Genomic DNA, 18,770 nt, shown 5'->3' on the forward strand with positions numbered 1-18,770 from the left:
AAGAAGAAGTTATCTTATTGTTAACGTTTAAAACGTCTAAAAGTGAAACTTACATTGTTTGACGGACTAATTCCATTGCTGTTTGTGTGCGGCTGTCCGTCTGTTGTGGAACACTTGGTTGGACTTTGGATTTGTAGGCAGAACAACGAGGTTTGTTTATTTTAGTTTTGTTTACGTTATGTTTGTGTCATATCATTACATGCGTGTTGTCGTGAGAGCTTGTTTATAGACGTTGGATTTAGGCAGATATTAGAATGGTGCACTTCTGCGTGTTGCCAGGTGTTTGCACATGGACTGTTGTCTCTATGAGGTTGGTGGATTGAAAGTGGGTAGTAGTAGATTGATTTAAATATTTATTAACAGTTTGCAGAATTACAGAAGTACATTTCAAGCACAAACTCAATACAACAGACTGTTAACTGTGAGCGGACGACCCAATTAAGCATTACACTTGTTTACAAGAGGGTCCACCATATGTTCAATTCATCAAAACATTTATAGACGTACAAATAGACACTTCTATATAGTTAAAGAATAGCTTATAGTATACCAAACGATAGCCCAAACATTTAGATTCTCGTAGAGGTTTTTTTCGATTCTGACGAATCTCTCTACGAGAGTCTAAAAGATAACCCCGCCCCTAACGTCGAAAAGGAACGTTTGTGCCTTACCTTGTACAAATGCAAAATCTAAGCTGCTTTAAATGTTGCCCCACTTGTTTGTGATCTGTGCGCACCATATTAACCACCGCACATGCTTATTTTTCAATAAAAAAGGTATTTTAATCCACTCTGTTTCGGAATCCTCCATTGTAAATGCGCAACAGAACATTGCCCGCGGCCAGGGTTCTCTTGCGCATCTACAATTGAGAGAAAACAAAGATGGCTGCCAGATTCCGAGACAGAGTGGATTAAATTAACTTTTTTATTGAAAAATAAGCATGTGCGGTGTTTAATATGGGTGCGCACAGATCACAAACAGGTGGGGCAACATTTAAAGCAGCTTAGATTTTGCATTTGTACAAGTTAAGAGTGATTTTGAGGCACAAACGTTCCTTTTCGACGTTAGGGGCGGGGATATCTTTTAGACTCTCGTAGAGAGATTCGTCAGAATCGAAAAAAAGTAAAACCTCTACGAGAATCTAAATGTTTGGGCTAGGTCCCTGACAGCTTATTCCGCCCTCCATGGGATGCAGATTTACATACCCTCTGTTCACGGAGTGTTGGTGAGATGTTTCAAAGATGCATAACACAGCTATAGGAGACAAGGTAAACGTGTACGTGTTTAATTTCAAGGTTCCCCGGTTCGACATGCATCCACGAACCCCATTTGAATGGCATTTCTATCTCTGGGACCCCCAATTTATATTGTAAAATCAAAGTTAATTTAACTCTGAGAGTGTACAATGTTTGGTTCCCAAACTATAATTCAGCTGGGGACCCCCTGGAACTCCCCCAAGGACCCCACTTTGGGAACCACTGCCTTATATCATCATTATGGGAGTGAGAAGAGTCTAGGATGTTTAGCTGACATGATGTTTAATGCCACAATGCATAGGAAGCATAATGATGCTTACTAGTTCTTCTCACTCTCTGAGAAACATGTACGTGTTCATTTGTCAAAGAAGTAATGCTGATACACTAATCAATTAACGGTTATTTGATAAATTGTTTCTTTAATCTTAATTTCCCTCAATGTCTAACATAAAAAAATAAAAATATACATTTTTCTGATATACATAAAGAATACAAAAGGCATATTATATTCCTTAATCAAAAATATATTTGACCATTTGAGATGCAGGGCCAGGTATCTTTAATAAAATGTAATGAAAAGTGCACTGTCTTGTCTGTCACATCATGACATGCAAAAGAAGAGATGTTTCTGTGACTACCAAGGTGGGGGTGGGGGGCCTTTTTTTTCAACCGGCGCACACATGCGTGCTCCTCTGCTGCGCTCAGACAGCATTACATTCAGTTTATTGAAGAATTTATTTACAGCGATTAATCAATTTTCCATCCCTAGCCAGGAGGACATTACAAAAGAGTACTTGATATGCTCAACAAATCTCCCCGATTTAAAGAAAGCTTCAGTATATCAAATGACAATAACAATAAGCTGTTTCTTTGCATTTTAAATGTGGCGTCAGAGTAACTCCAGTACTCATATTTCGTTCACATCGTTTTTTTACAACATAATTTGACTCACTGTGTTCAGCCTGAGTTGAATTAAATCACTGTAATCAACAAGCAATACAAAGATGAAGACAGGTGAATCGTGTTCATTCCATCAAGGTTTCATAACTTCCATTTGTCCACCTCAGAGTTAAATGGTCACTGAGGATTTCGGTGTAACGGCCAGGGGTGCCCAAAAGGTAGATCACATGACATGCCCCTAAAGAATATTTAATCTAAAAACTATTTTTGGCATCTGCCACTTGAATTAAGTTGACTTGATTGATTGACTGACATAAAAAAGGGCCTGTCAGCTCATTGCAATACTTTGTTTTCAAGCATGTTGCTGCGCACAAATGTCAGTAGATTACAAATGAACCTCTACCTATTTAATTTCTCCCCTTTCCCATTCCAAGTGCATTTGTCTTAAATATAAATATAATGCCAGCGCCGCTATTCCAAAGCCATTTTCAGCAATGGTATTATTACCCCACCCCCTTAGATAGCATTTCTGTAGACTTAGATAGCATTTGATACAGACTTATAGCATGTTATGTAGACAGCACTATAATTGCATTGTATGTATAGTCATAGCACGTCATAGTACATATGTACATATGTATAGCATAGTAGTATATATGTATAGTTTATATGTATAGTTTCATTATATAGATATTCCACTTTTACTTTCTTAGCTTACGCATGTTTCATGATAAATGTTTTTATGTGATGTATTCCCATGCTTTTTTGTTCTTGCTTAATGTAAATTGCTCTGGATTAAGAGCGTCTGCTAAATGCCTAAATTGTAAATTGTATTATGTTTTTGGTGGGTAGATCATGTTGAGCTGGTCATTTTGAAAGTAGCTCTCAAGTCAAAAAAGTGTGGGCACCGCTGTAACTCATAGTTATAAACTAGAGAGCAGACAACCCCGACCCCACTTTACTGTAACTCATAGTTATAAACTAGAGAGCAGACAACCCCGACCCCACTTTACTGTAACTCATAGTTATAAACTAGAGAGCAGACAACCCCGACCCCACTTTACTGTAACTCATAGTTATAAACTAGAGAGCAGACAACCCCGACCCCACTTTACTGTAACTCATAGTTATAAACTAGAGAGCAGACAACCCCGACCCCACTTTACTGTAACTCATAGTTATAAACTAGAGAGCAGACAACCCCGACCCCACTTTACTGTAACCCATAGTTATAAACTAGAGAGCAGACAACCCCGACCCCACTTTACTGTAACCCATAGTTATAAACTAGAGAGCAGACAACCCCGACCCCACTTTACTGTAACCCATAGTTATAAACTAGAGAGCAGACAACCCCGACCCCACTTTACTGTAACTCATAGTTATAAACTAGAGAGCAGACAACCCCGACCCCACTTTACTGTAACCCATAGTTATAAACTAGAGAGCAGACAACCCCGACCCCACTTTACTGTAACTCATAGTTATAAACTAGAGAGCAGACAACCCCGACCCCACTTTACTGTAACCCATAGTTATAAACTAGAGAGCAGACAACCCCGACCCCACTTTACTGTAACTCATAGTTATAAACTAGAGAGCAGACAACCCCGACCCCACTTTACTGTAACTCATAGTTATAAACTAGAGAGCAGACAACCCCGACCCCACTTTTCATTCAATGGAAGTTGCTCAGTGGCGTATGAAGGACCCGGAAGAACGCTCTACTTCCACATTTTCTGGTTAAATGCTGAAGTGCTCCACCTCACCTCAGCCATGAGTTAAACCACATGTAACAGTAATGTAGTGAGTTCTCTCCACCACCTCACCTCAGCCATGAGTTAAACCACATGTAACAGTAATGTAGTGAGTTCTCTCTCCACCTCACCTCAGCCATGAGTTAAACCACATGTAACAGTAATGTAGTGAGTTCTCTCTCCACCTCACCTCAGCCATGAGTTAAGCCACATGTAACAGTAATGTAGTGAGTTCTCTCTCCACCACCTCACCTCAGCCATGAGTTAAACCACATGTAACAGTAATGTAGTGAGTTCTCTCTCCACCTCACCTCAGCCATGAGTTAAACCACATGTAACAGTAATGTAGTGAGTTCTCTCTCCACCTCACCTCAGCCATGAGTTAAACCACATGTAACAGTAATGTAGTGTGTTCTCTCTCCACCTCACCTCAGCCATGGCTGACAACATCCTGGATGCTGCCAGCCAGAGAGAATCACAACAGGCTGCCAAGAGGATGAGACTGGACACTGACCATGTGAGTGACCGTTTTCAAGCATCATTACCAGATCAGCAACTCACAGATGACTCACAGATTGACAGTAGGTTATTTGTCTTTTTTTTTTTTAAACATCTGTTTATTATGATTTTTGGCATAAAAGCATTTCAGTAGTGATTTACCAGAAAATGACAGATCGGACAAAAAATAGCAAAAAACATACAAACAAGAGACTTACAATAAAAAGAGACAAAACATAACTCAAAGAAAAAGACAAAAACAATAAAATAATAACTGACAAGGCTGATGACTACACGGCACTCCGAGGACAGAAACAACATCACAATCAAGTCTAAAAAACATTTCTGATATGGAAAATAGACAGTAGGTTATTTGTCTGATTATGAATGTCCCTCTGGATGTTGTTGTTGTTGTCGTTGCATTCAGGAGGACGGCACCAGTGTACCTCCATCCTCCCTGAAGGCGTTGGTGTTTGTGGACCCCCACCATCCCAACAAGCTGTTAGAGGGTCTCAACAGGCTGCGTCTCAACAGGTTATTGTGTGATGTGATTCTGGTCTGTGAGGGACAGGAGGTCCCCTGCCATCGTCATGTCCTGGCCTCCTTCAGCCCTTACTTTGAGGTAAATGCACACGTGAGCGTCGCAGTCCCACCCCCGACGACAGGCCCGGATGTTGTCTGCTCCTTTTACCTTCTTAATGCTTTTTTAATAAGGCTTTGCCTCTTTTTAATGTGTCTATTGTTTTTAAATGTGAAGCAAAATGAGACATGGAGAACGGTATTTTGCTCCCCTGTATGCCCAGTGTATTTTTGTGGAAGTAACAATAAATCTGATTGATTGATTGAAGAGAATTCCCGTTCATTTTCCCCATAGAGTTTTCAATAAGTATTTATTTAAAGACGTTTTCGCCGTGGACAAAGCCAACTGTTGTTGTGACAAATCATGACAATAAACCATAGACTGTAAAAAATATGGACAAAGCGTTCTCCGGGTCTAACATGAACGTAAAATGAAGCCTGTCAGTCCTTGTATTGTAAGTCGCCATCTTTCTAGATCCGTTTTAGCCCAGCTGGCCATTGGCTGGCCCAGACAACGAGGCGGGACTTCCCCCCTTCTTCTCCGTTGGTTTTTATTTTGACTCGAGTGGGCGGGGAATCCCGATCATAGACTGTAACGGTAGCCACGCCCCTCAGAACATGCGTGACTTTATGGTAATTTTTTTAATAAATGGGACCATCATTTTCCAAAAAGAATATTATGACATTAGAAATGAGACTTTAAACTAGTGACTGGAAGCAGAAAGTATTCATGACCATGTTTATTAAGGTAATACTGTCTAGGTGGAGTTGGGCCCAAATACATGGACTTCTATGGGGCTATGGGTTTTTCTGGGTCCAATGACAGCGCTACAACAGGCCATTATATGAACTTTCAGGAAATCCCGATTTCCTCAGTGGCTTCACAAAATATCTGTCTGACTGCCCCCCTGCAATAAACACAATGTTTTGGTCCGATAAAATAATGAGAGAGAAGAAAAAAGGCAGGGTACAACACTTCTTCTTCTTACTAATTATTTGATCAGCCCAATACATTGTGTTTATTGTCATGATTTGTCACAACAAGAGTTAGCTTTGTCCGCGGCGTAAACGTCTTTAAATAAATATATTTTAAAAACTTTATGGGGACAATAAACAGGGAATCCTCTTCCGGGGCTCTCGTCGTCATGAAAGGGAGGCGGGACTGCAACGCTCTATTGAGCTGCTGCTGTTAAGGCAATGACATTTAAAGGACCACTTCACCACTTTTCAACCTATCTTCATATAATTGGTCCTCGCTAATAATCATGAAAAAATGGCGCGATTTGTTTCTACTCGGTCTGTGTCTCATATAGGAGGGCCGTGGGCAGTTCATGAACCGTCTTCCAGTGACATCATCGATGGGGAACACAAGCTAATAGAAACTGCAGGCTTTCTAGTCCTGAAAAGTTGCAATGCGAAAATGGAAGCCGTCGTTCTCACGATGATGAAAATCTAAACATTTTTGTAAAAAGAAAACTTGTTTAAAAAATAATCTGCCTAATGATGATGTCACTGGAAGACGGTTTCTAAACTGCCCACAGCCCTCCTATGAGACATGGACTGAGTAGGAAAAAAATCGTGCCATTTTATCATGATTATTAGTGAGGACCTAGTATATGAAGATAGGTTGAAAAGTGGTGAAGTGGTCCTTTAACGTTTGCCTTGGCTTTCACATGAACCGTTACCAAATATCACTCTACTTCTACACCAAATTAATTAATCAATTAACAATGTAAATAAGAAAGAAACTATGGACAGTCCCCAAGCCAACGTTCTCCTTTCCAACGTGCACAGGCCATGTTTACGTCTGGTATGAGGGAGTCCACACAGGACAGAGTGACCATCAGTGGAGTGGAACCTCAGATGATTGGTTTGCTGGTGAACTACGCCTACACGTCTAAGGTGTCCATCTCTACTGATAATGTGCAGGTAATGTATTTTATTATTATCATAAACATCAGACATTGTCTCCATATAGTCCTACATAACATCAAGCTAATGTGTTCATTTTTTCCAGGCTCTGCTAGCGGCATCAGACCTGTTGCAAGTCACGTCTGTGCGAGAGGCCTGCTGTGAATACATGAACCGTCACTTGGACACCACCAACTGTGTGGAGTTTTACTGCAGTGCTGACGACCACTCCTGTGAAATGTTGAAGAAACGCAGCCTGGATCACGTTCTGGAACACTTCGCTGTCCTCTACCAGCAGGTCAGTGGTTGAGGATCATACATTTACCTCAGTGTTTGTTTTTTTACCATTACTCAACTTCCCACCATCACAACTGACCCAGAACACCTGGGTAGAAACATTCAATCAGTCACGTCACATTGATTACATATACGCATTCACCACTTTTCAACCTTTTTCTTCCTTCTACTCGGTCTGTGTCTCATAGGAGGGCTGTGGGCAGTTCAGAAACCGTCCTCCAGTGACATCATCGAAGCCATCCTTCTCACGATAATGAAAATCTAAACATTTTTGTAAAAAAATATTGTTTAAATAAAAATCTGCCTACTGATGATGTCACTGGAAGACGGTTTCTAAACTGCCCACAGCCCTCGTGCCATAAATCGTGCCATTTTATCATGATTATTAGTGAAAAGTCAAACCATCTATCACCAGTGAACATTTGTTACATTTCAGACGAGAAAATGTGACTTCAGTGTGAAGTATGGGAACAGTCTTCATCTATCAGCTAATTGTGTTTTTTTCCCCCCTCTACCAATAGGAGGAGTTTCTCTCTCTCTCTGTGGAAAGGCTGACAGAGGTTCTCTCCAGTGACCATCTGAATGTTCCTGAGGAGGACATGGTGTTTGAGGCTGCCATGCTGTGGTTAGACAAGAGTCCTACCCACAAGCAGAGCTTTGGACAGGTCAGTCATTTAAACAAGAGTCCTACCCACAAGCAGAGCTTTGGACAGGTCAGTCATTTAAACAAGAGTCCTACCCACAAGCAGAGCTTTGGACAGGTCAGTCATTTATTTCTGCCTGTCGATACGTCAGGGGTCTTCTATAAATACAAGGTAGTTTCTAGAACAGAGCCCTCAGCCCACTGCTTGCTTGACATCTATAATGTGTTATAACTTGCTGGTATTATGCATGTTTTTTTATTATTTACTAGTCCAACTGGATATTGGGTGAAACACATTATACTGTATATAATATTGTTCTGTGTGTTCTTGAAGGTGTTGGAGCACATCCGTCTGCCTCTCATCAGTCCCTCCTACCTCCACACTGTGGTTGAGAGTCTGGAGGTGGTGAAAGAACAGCAGGGCTGTCAGAGGTTCATCTCTGAGGCCAAGGGGGAGCAGCCATACTCTGACACAGCACGCCCACGCAGGATCACAGGTACCCTGCTGGACACATGCATGCATGTTGCACCTGATGATGCTGGAAAAAGCTTATCTGCCAATAAAGAATATGACTGGTTTTCTATTCAGGCTTCATAATAGTTATTACATCATGATTCCATTATTTCTTCTCATTTTGTTTTGTGTTTTTGATGTCAAAATGCACACCAATTGTCTCCTGGATTCATCCAGTGACTACTAATGTAGTGCTGCCTCTCTGGGGAGAGAGTTCCAGAGGGTTGGGGCTGCCACACTGCAGCCTCTATCCCAGAAGGTTCTACTCTCCATGGGGAGAGAGTTCCAGAGGGTTGGGGCTGCCACACTGAAAGCTCAACCAAATATGTATATTTGGGCTCTCCTTCATCTCTTGAATCTTCTCTGTCTCACCTGCTCCTCCTTCTCTGCTTGTTGAAGTGATTGTGATGCTGGGAAAGACTAAAACAGACTGGGGCGTTGACAAAGTTGAGAGCTTTGATCCACTGACCAATCAACTGAGGACTCTTGGACGAATTCCCAGGAAATTAGATGAATATGCTGTGGTTGCAACATCATCAGGTGAGGATTACCATCAGAGTCAATCAACTTAGGACCTGTAATGGATCCTAGTTTTTCACCTCTGAATAGACAGACCGTTAACGCTAAGCCACACGCTTATCTAGTATCGCAAGTATCTATTGTTTATCTATTGAGGTTTTTTTGTTTGTGTATTTTATTTGTGATGGATTCACAAGTTCAACTATAGTACCTCACCATACATTAAGTTACAGTAAGATGCAGTGTTACATCATACAGTAAGATGTAGTGTTACACCATACAGTAAACACAGTAAGACTTTGTGTTGTACAGAAGGTATAACTTGTTTTAATTCTGCTCTTCTTCCATAGGTTCCAGTCTGTATTTGGCTGGAGGTGACAATCCTGAATTTGAGGATGAGGATCAAGATGTCTGTAGAAAGATGTGGCGCTATGATGTTCACCATAACTCATGGTTGACGATGGCTTCCATGAATGAGCAATGCACTTCTTTCAGTAAGATTGTCAAACTATAACATTCAAATTAACCCCTTTAATAATAATACTAATGGCTAAAATTTATATAGGGCTTTTCTAAATACCCAAAGCCCTTGACACAAGGGACTAAGGAACAAACTTTATTTATTTGTTACAGTGGTTCTGGGTGGGGCTGGTGAAGGAGTTATGAGTAGGAGTTCTGAGTTGTTGCAGTTTAATTTTAAATGACAACTTTAGTTCTTTTCAACCAAGGTTCATGTTTTAGTTTGTTATTAGATAAAGTAAAAGTTGAGTGTTAATCTTTTTTCATTTGCCGCTTTCTTTCGTTTTAGGGATTTTAGCTGTTTTTGACAGGGGGGCGGGGGCATTCGAGCACGTGGCTAAATATGTATTTCTTTTACACAATCTTATGGTGATTTCTTTTTTTATGGTTTACTATAGTCCTAATAAACGCCAGGAAATTACATCTGGCCACAGAAGATCTATAGTAAACCATAAAAAAAATTTATAGCCATAACATTTTGTAAAAAAATACATATTTAGCCCCATGCTCGAATGCCCCCACCCCCTGTCAAAAACTGCTAAAATCCCTAAAACGAAAGAAAGCAGCAAATGAAAGAAAATTAACACTCACCTTTTAGTTTCTCTAATAAGAACCTAAAACATGAACCTTGGTTGAAAAAAACTAAAGTTGTCCTTTAAGTTATTTAGCATCCATATTTTAATATCAGTGAGGCAGGTGGAGTGGGTGGAGAGGTACAGTTGTGTGTAGCAGTGGAACTGGAGGTTGTGGTGACAGAGGATCTATGTAAAGAATGAGGAGACCAAGTACAGAGCCCTGGGGGACACCGTGGTTAACTGGGGCAGTGGAGGAGTCAAGCGTTATTCATAGTCTGATTTATCGGTGGTGAGGTGACCACCGGACTACAACATGACGTCACGAGCCGCGGTGAAGAGCAAACCACCCCCACCGCCACTCTGTTTTTACTCGCCACCGCTCAACGTTATTTCAGCTCCGGTGGTCACCTCACCACCGAAAATCCAGACTATGAATGAGCCTTGACAGTTGTTGATGGAGATGAACTGGTGGTAGTCGGAGAGGTTGATTTCAGCCTGGAGAGGGCAGTGTTTGATATCCCTAGGGAGGACTGAAGGTGTGAGATGAGGGTGGAGTGATTGATGGTGTCAAAAGTGGCAGAGAGGTCAAGGAGGATGAGTATGGGGTGATGAGGGAACCAGAGTCAGCAGATAGTAGAATGTCATTGGTGACTTTGAGGAGTCCTGTTTAAAAAATAAAATGTATTTTTACCCTGTTCAACCCCACGTGTTCCACAGGCCTGGTGATGCTGGATGGATGTTTGTTTGCAGTGGGAGGCCAGGGCAGTGAGAGTCGACACTCAAATTACTCAATTGATCAATATGACCAGCACACAGACACGTGGCAACTCATGGAGTCTGTCGGTGTGCCAGCGGGTTACGATTCTGACTGCTCTAACGTGGTTGCACTGGATGGACATCTCTATCTTATTGGTATGGAACAGATTTATGGACCTGCAGGTTCAGCCTTCTGGGTTTCATGAGGTTGTGTTTTTCATGCAGTGTTAAAGATTAACGGAGTGCCGTTTTCCCTCCCCGTTCTTTCATGTGTTTATGAGTTGACAGCACTTCATTAGAGCCCTTGTGGTTGTTATGTGCAATGATGTCTTCCCTTTGTATTTAGGGTTTCTACCTGGAGGCTGAAACCTTGACAGTCAAACGTGCCAATGAAAAAAACTGTGATGTAGTGACATCACAATATCATCCCTCCCCTAACCCCTCCCCCTTATCATACATACAACAACAGCTGTGGGCGCGGCTTCAATTCAGGTGGATCACCAACCATCACCACCCACCAGGCAAACCAGCTATACTTATGAACTTATGAACCTTCATATTTAATAATAATACCTTTTTAGGGTGGAAAAAAGCATATGGTTCACTGAAAATGTACAAATACTTTGCTATTCTTATTATGTATCCAAGCTTCTCCTGTTGACGGTGAATTATGTTTTGACGTGTTTGTCCTACTCCTCCTGGACTCTAGGTGGTATTCAATGGACGGTGTCAACGGACGTTATCGAGCCAGTTGGCCCGGTGGCCAAGTACAACCCTAAAACATCTGTGTGGACACAACTCGCTCCTATACAGATTCCACGTACTAGATCAGCTGCTTGTGTTCTGAATGGAAAGATCTATGTTATAGGTATCGTACCTCTTCTTACTTAAAAGACCACTTCATTTCAAGATGTTCATTGCGAATGCAATGATTGCGAATGCAGTGAACGATGTAACCCAGGCAGAAATGTCTTGTCTGTGTGTCACGCTGTGACACCACCCGCCCGCCACCAGAGGGCGCAGCTGTATCTCACACACACACACACACACACACACACAGTAGAAAACTTTTAAAGAATATATATATACTAGAAAAAAAGACTTAATTCATTCTAATTGTTGTTATTGCAATTTACGAGCTGCGTTCGTGCATCTTACTTGTATAATTAGTCCTCACTAATGTTCATGATAAAATGCCATAATGTTTTTCCTACTCAGTCTCATAGGAGGGCTGTGGCCAGTTCAGAAAGTGACATCATCGATGGGGAATCCAAGCCGATAGAACCCACAGGCTTTCTATCCCTGACAAGTTGCAATGTGATAATGGAATGGTATTTTTTTAAAACATCTGCCTAACGATGATGCCACTGGTGGACGGTTTTCTGAACTGCCCAGAGCCCTCCTATGAGACACAGACTGAGTAGAAAACAAGAAATGATCACACAGTGATATTTGTCAGGTGAAAGAAGCGCTGGTTTCTTTATTTAGTAACGAACGCTCCTCTCAACCGGCCGGTCTTAATCATAACATTACGTTACATAACATTGGTTGTCTCTAAATATTTCTATTGCCTGCTTCCTGTTACCTGTTCACATGGTCATGTGACCCTGAGTAACCAATACATGACAGAAGCGTGTGTGGCAGCCAATCGGGGACTAGGTCCTCAGTATGACTCATGCACCATATGTAGGTCTTCTACATATCAGGAGTTGTTGAAAAGTGGTGAAGTGGTCCTTTAAAGGCTCTTAGTCAGTGGTGGAAGAAGTACTTAGAGAATATAGAAATACTTTTCTACTTGAGATAAATTAAATATGTTCTTGCAGTACCAAACATAAGGCCCCTTTCCCTGTTGTATCATTGAATCCCTGTTGAATTATAGAATTGTAATAAGTAATGGGTGGTTCTTTGTTGGTTGTAAAGTGTCTTGAGACAACTTGTTGTGATTTGACACTATAATAAAATTGAATTGAATTGAATGTATAATGTATTCATAAATGTAATGTTTGATCTGGAACCGTTTCACGAAACTTGGATTAGAGATTAAACCTGGATTTAACACATATCCTGGCTTAATATATCCTGGATCAGTGATTAACCGGTTTCATGAAAGCTGGTTTATCTTGCCAGATTCATTTTGCCAGTTAACCTGGATATGTTGAGGCTTGATTCGGTTTCATGAAAGCAATGCCACACTAGTTACCATGGAAACTAATGCCACACTAGTTACCATGGAAACTAATGCCACACTAGTTACCATGGAAACTAATGCCACACTAGTTACCATGGAAACTAATGCCACACTAGTTACCATGGAAACTAATGCCACACTAGTTACCATGGAAACTAATGCCACACTAGTTACCATGGAAGCTAATGCCACACTAGTTACCATGGAAACTAATGCCACACTAGTTACCATGGAAACTAATGCCACACTAGTTACCATGGAAACTAATGCCACACTAGTTACCATGGAAACTAATGCCACACTAGTTACCATGGAAACTAATGCTGTGGACTAAGCCTCCTCCGGACCAGGCTAACAGCCAGGTTTAACCTGATCCTGATGTCTTTACTGTTCATTAAGCAGTCAAGTTGATTACTGTGTAATAAAGTAAATTAAAAGTACAGTACTTAAGTAAATGTATTCAGTTACTTTCCACCACTGATCTTGGTTCCATAATAGTCTCACTTAAAGTTCTCTATAGTTTGGGCACATAATATCACTCACTATCCTGTTCATTGTTGTTTGTCTATATAGGTGGTGAGAGTTATGTTAATAATAATATCACTCACTATCCTGTTCATTGTTGTTTGTCTATATAGGTGGTGAGAGTTATGTTAATAATATTCATACCATCCTGTTCATTGTTGTTTGTCTATATAGGTGGTATGAGTAATGATATTAATCATATTCAGACATGTGAAAATACCATGGAGTGCTTCAACCCCCAGACGTTGCAGTGGTCCATGTGTGCCTCCATGCAATTCAAACGCGTCTCGCATGGCGTGGCTGTGGTGGATGGAAAGATCTACGTTCTAGGAGGGCGAGACTTTTCTGGGTATGACACTGTTACTCCATGAATGTCTGGGAAAATGTGTCTTCTTGTCCACACCAGACATTTCTCTCATGGCTGTTTGTTTGCGTCTTTTCATGTAGGCATGTCCGCAACATCGAGTGCTACTGTGAAGAGACGGACACGTGGACACATGTGGGAGAGATTGCTAATGCTCGCCCCGATCTCAAATGTGTGTCTCTCAAGCTGAGGAGGGATCACGGTCAACCCATAGATGATGATGATGATGAAGATGAAGATGATGAATCATCTTCATCATCATCATCATCATCATGAAGATGATGATGATGATGATGATGATGATGATGAAGAAGATGATTCTGATGGTGACTAGGGTTCGGGACTGGAACCAGAACCAGCATTGAGGAGCTGTTCCATCACACTTGGAACCAGTTTGCCACACTGTCAGAGCTGGTATGTGGACTTCATGTCTGCTAGACAATTACAATAGCAGTGGTTCTCAAACTTTTTTTATTTTTATATCAAGGACTGACATAACTCTGAGTTACAGACACTGTGCTTAAACAAATCTATATAACTTTGGCATTCATTAAAATCTTTGATAAATATAGGGTTCGTCAAAGGGGAACCGTTAAGGAATATGACCGTTAAGAGGGAATCGAAACAAACCAGAATCCTTAAGATCCTAAAGGTGACAGAATAGAGATGTGTATATAATATGATTAGATTAGATTGATATAATGTAAACAATGAAGAAGATGATCGAGAAGACTTCCTGCTGGGACATCACAGAGAAGAATAGACTCACTGTGTTGTGATGGTGGTGTGAGTTGAGGTGACTTCAGAAGCTCTGCTCAGACCAGCTCACTGTGTTGTGATGGTGGTGTGAGTTGAGGTGACTTCAGAAGCTCTGCTCAGACCAGCTCACTGTGTTGTGATGGTGGTGTGAGTTGAGTTGACTTCAGAAGCTCTGCTCAGACCAGCTCACTGTGTTGTGATGGTGGTGTGAGTCGAGTTGACTTCAGAAGCTCTGCTCAGATGAAAGAGATCGGGAGGAGAGAAGGTGCGAGCGCCAGGCGTCTCTTCCGGGTTTTTAGACAGCTGGTGATTGGAAATGAAGCAGCTCCACCAACGCTCCTTGTTGCCGCGCGGGTGGAGCTTCATTTCCGTCCACCAGCTGTCTAAAAACCCGGAAGAGACGCCTGCCGCTCGTGGCTTTGGTTTTGGCATCTTCGTGACTCCACTGTCTGGAAGCAGTGAGTGAGATGGACACAGCGTCCCATGCTGCTGCTGCTCCTGACCAGCCTATCAGAGCTGAGGGGCGGGGCCTTCCCATCCAGTCCCTAAAAAAAAAGAGAGAGAGAAAATACTTGTTCTTTTCATTGTGTTTATTAGAGTTGCCAGTTATTGTCACCTCTTTTTTTTCTTTGTCATTGTGCCAATGCCTTCCCCGCAAATGTTGCCACTGCTGTTGTACCGTATTTACCCAGCGAGGAGCCCCCACCAGGACGACATAGTATTAGTGCCTCCCCAGTCCATTGGAGTCGCTAGCACAGCTTCCCTCTCCCGGACACGGACAGTGTGTTGGTATACTGTATACTGTAGATGCCCCGTGGTGGACTGGAACCCCCTAGACTTTACCCTGTAATGCCACAACCAGGTGCCACTGAAGTTGACCTTGTTTTGGTGGTGGGACTCAGTGATGTAAGTGACAGATTAGGTTTATAAATAAAAAATATTGTTCAATGTTTTCTGTCATACATCGATCTAATTAATGTTACAGGCAGAATGGCGACCAGGCATAACTATAATATCCAAGTAACTCATTTAGTAACTATTAAGAACTGAAGTTGAATAAACTACCTCAATGTGTTGTTAAAGTATTGTAGTTGAGATACTTTGCACCACTGATAACAATTCAGGAATTCATAAATAGTCCAGATTAGATAAGATCTAATCTTCATCCTCCTTTTGTTTCAATTCATATATTCATTCAGTGTACAGTATATACATACAAGATTGTAGTCTAGATACAAATACTTTGTTAAATCTTTGTATTTATACTTGATTTAGTATTTATGTCTGTAAAGAAACACTAATGTGACTACACTACCAATCTGGTGGATATGTAACATGTAAATATATATACAGGTACACGGTAAAGAGTGTTAATGTAACCTTGAACCCGAGAGGAGGTTAAAACACTCCAGATTATACAGTGTCTGGTATTGAGATGGGAGGGGAGAGACATGACGAAAACATGAGTGTAGAAAGTTTCACATTTATAAAACAATTACATTTTATGTGATGGTATTTATTAAACCATCTGTGGTTCTAATACCATACTTTGTAGTATGATGGAGGTCAGAACCTGTTGTCTATAGCAGACCTATGCTGCCATCTAGTGGTGCTGTGGTGGTAAGGACTCATTGCTTACACATTCATACATCTAAAATAAAGGTTTATATTCTTATCTTGTGTCAATTAATGACCATTTATTTCTACATAATGGGAAAATGCCAACATATGTCGAATCAGCATTCCATGACAAATGCAGTTTGTTATGAAGGTAAATTATGGACTATAAGAATAAGTTCAGAGAAACGTAGTTTATGAAGACAAGAGGTCATATAAGTTTAAGATGACCCTGAAATCTGTCTGCTTTTGGATGAATGAATATATATATTTTCATACAATAGTTGAATGAATCAGTATTTGAATGTATTGGAAAGCCTACACAGATGTTTAGGCTTCATATGGCTTGAGGTCCACTCTCAAACCTTTGTGTTCATTAGGCCTATATCATTTTTTGACAACCATATATATAATTATATATAGCCTACTTCACAAGAGCTTGTACATCTGCTACTTCTGCCGAACGTTTGCATATTTTTAATTGAATAGTATAATAAATCATTCACCACTGAGATTGCTTAATTGTCCTGCAGCTTTATCAATGAGGGTTTAGCTTTTATTTATAAAACTGTTTTACAAAAGCCCCTGGGGGGATCAAATAAATAAATGAATAAATAAGTCCAATTTGTACCAAACTAAACATTTTAGGTGAACTGTGTTCTGACCGCATGATGACGTCAAATTATTTCCGCTCCGTCCGGAATCACCGGATCAGAAACCCGGAAATGGTATTTACTTTAGTGTCCGGAACCTTTCTACTGTAGTGTGTTGTCAGGCAGACACAGTTAGTGGTAACACGTCGTTCCCTGTGAAGAAGGAGTAAAGTTATCTTATTTGTTTGAGCCAAAATGCCTTTTGTTTATTTTGTTTTGTTTATTTCAACCTAATTAATGATGTCCTTCTTCACGATGACGTCATGGTAATCAGTCTGTCAGAATGGTGGGTGGTTGCCATAGAAACCCTCATTACCTGTCAGTGTGATGGCACTCAGGTGCGACAGGGGAAGACGACACAGTTTTCGACCGTGCGTGGTCGACAGGTTCAGTTGTTTGTTTGAAAGTTTACACAGTTTATTTAAGTTTTGAATTCTACTGATGAAAGAAAGTGGATCAATAAATGGATTGACATATCCGAAAGTAACACAACTCTCTGGACATTTGATTAATCACTGCACGCGTCAAACTCAGTACAACCCAGTTGCCCTGCTGTTTAGCCTAGTTGTACAGGCTTCACATTATTGTTAAAGTTTAAAACGTCTAAAAGTGAAACTTACATTGTTTGACGGACTAATTCCATTGCTGTTTGTGTGCGGCTGTCCGTCTGTTGTGGAACACTTGGTTGGACTTTGGATTTGTAGGCAGAACAACGAGGTTTGTTTATTTTAGTTTTGTTTACTTTATGTTTGTGTCATAATCATTATATGCGTGTTGTCGTGAGAGCTCACAATAATCGATCACATAATCACCACCTGTCTCCTTTTACTGTCGATCACATAATCACCACCTGTCTCCTTTTACTGTTAATCACATGATCACCACCTGTCTCCTTTTACTGTTACTGTCTATCACATAATCACCACCTGTCTCCTTTTACTGTTAATCACATAATCACCACCTGTCTCCTTTTACTGTTAATCACATAATCACCACCTGTCTCCTTTTACTGTTAATCACATAATCACCACCTGTCTCCTTTTACTGTTAATCACATAATCACCACCTGTCTCCTTTTACTGTTAATCACATAATCACCACCTGTCTCCTTTTACTGTTAATCACATAATCACCACCTGTCTCCTTTTACTGTTAATCACATAATCACCACCTGTCTCCTTTTACTGTCCACATAATCACCACCTGTCTCCTTTTACTGTATCACATAATCACCACCTGTCTCCTTTTACTGTCGATCACATAATCACCACCTGTCTCCTTTTACTGTTACTGTCAATCACATAATCACCACCTGTCTCCTTTTACTGTTCCTGTCGATCAGTGCTGTTCTGTGCTGTGTTCTGCTACCCCCCCAATCCCCCCCAACCCCTTCCCTCCCCCTGTTTGGGGGGGGGGGAAGGGCGTCCCCACTCTCGGCCTGCACCTTGTCGTGGTGAGTGGGCTTTAAACCAAGACAGGCCATTTTTACACATTAACTAATTTACTGAATGAATAAATATGGCCAAATTTTACTGAGGGATTGGATTTTTATGAATTTTGTGTGGCGCAAATCTTTGAATACCGTATATTTCCAAATAACAGCCCAGGTTCTGACACCATTTTGCATAATAACCGCCTCGTCCAAATAACTGCCCTTGTCCATATAACCGCCCATGGGCCCTTATTTGCAAACTCTTTGTCAGCCTCTCATATATATATATGTAAATGTAAATGTATGTGTATACAGCGTGCTGAGTTTGCAGATCTCCTCGTGGCCTCATACGTTTTTAACTCATATCTTTGCTTCTGGGCGGGTCCCATGGAACAACATATTTTCAGATGAGGGTCGGCGGCCAAATACATATAATTCTGGAGGTCCTTGACATAAAATAGTTTGAGAACCACTGACATAGAAACAGAGTTTTTTTTGTTTGTTAGAA

The 18,770-nt window shown here is 40.9% G+C and overlaps 1 protein-coding gene across 1 annotated transcript; it reads left to right on the plus strand.

The window, feature by feature from the left end:
* Positions 1 to 25: 25 nt before the first annotated feature.
* LOC310874783 (kelch-like protein 24) lies at positions 26 to 14,465 on the plus strand (the record flags this gene model as incomplete). The annotated part of the gene is made up of 15 exons (XM_083787647.1): positions 26 to 150; positions 4,348 to 4,430; positions 4,839 to 5,033; positions 6,785 to 6,919; positions 7,008 to 7,199; positions 7,720 to 7,863; positions 8,176 to 8,338; positions 8,755 to 8,895; positions 9,225 to 9,368; positions 10,686 to 10,907; positions 11,434 to 11,544; positions 13,486 to 13,488; positions 13,612 to 13,786; positions 13,885 to 14,003; positions 14,374 to 14,465. The coding sequence occupies exons 2-15, from the start codon at positions 4,350 to 4,352 to the stop codon at positions 14,463 to 14,465; spliced, it is 1,917 nt and encodes a 638-aa protein (XP_083643773.1). The 5' UTR covers positions 26 to 150; positions 4,348 to 4,349.
* Positions 14,466 to 18,770: the final 4,305 nt, after the last annotated feature.

This window comes from Protomyctophum parallelum, assembly GCF_964188405.1.
Source record: "Protomyctophum parallelum genome assembly, chromosome: 17".
Taxonomy (NCBI): Eukaryota; Metazoa; Chordata; class Actinopteri; order Myctophiformes; family Myctophidae; genus Protomyctophum; species Protomyctophum parallelum.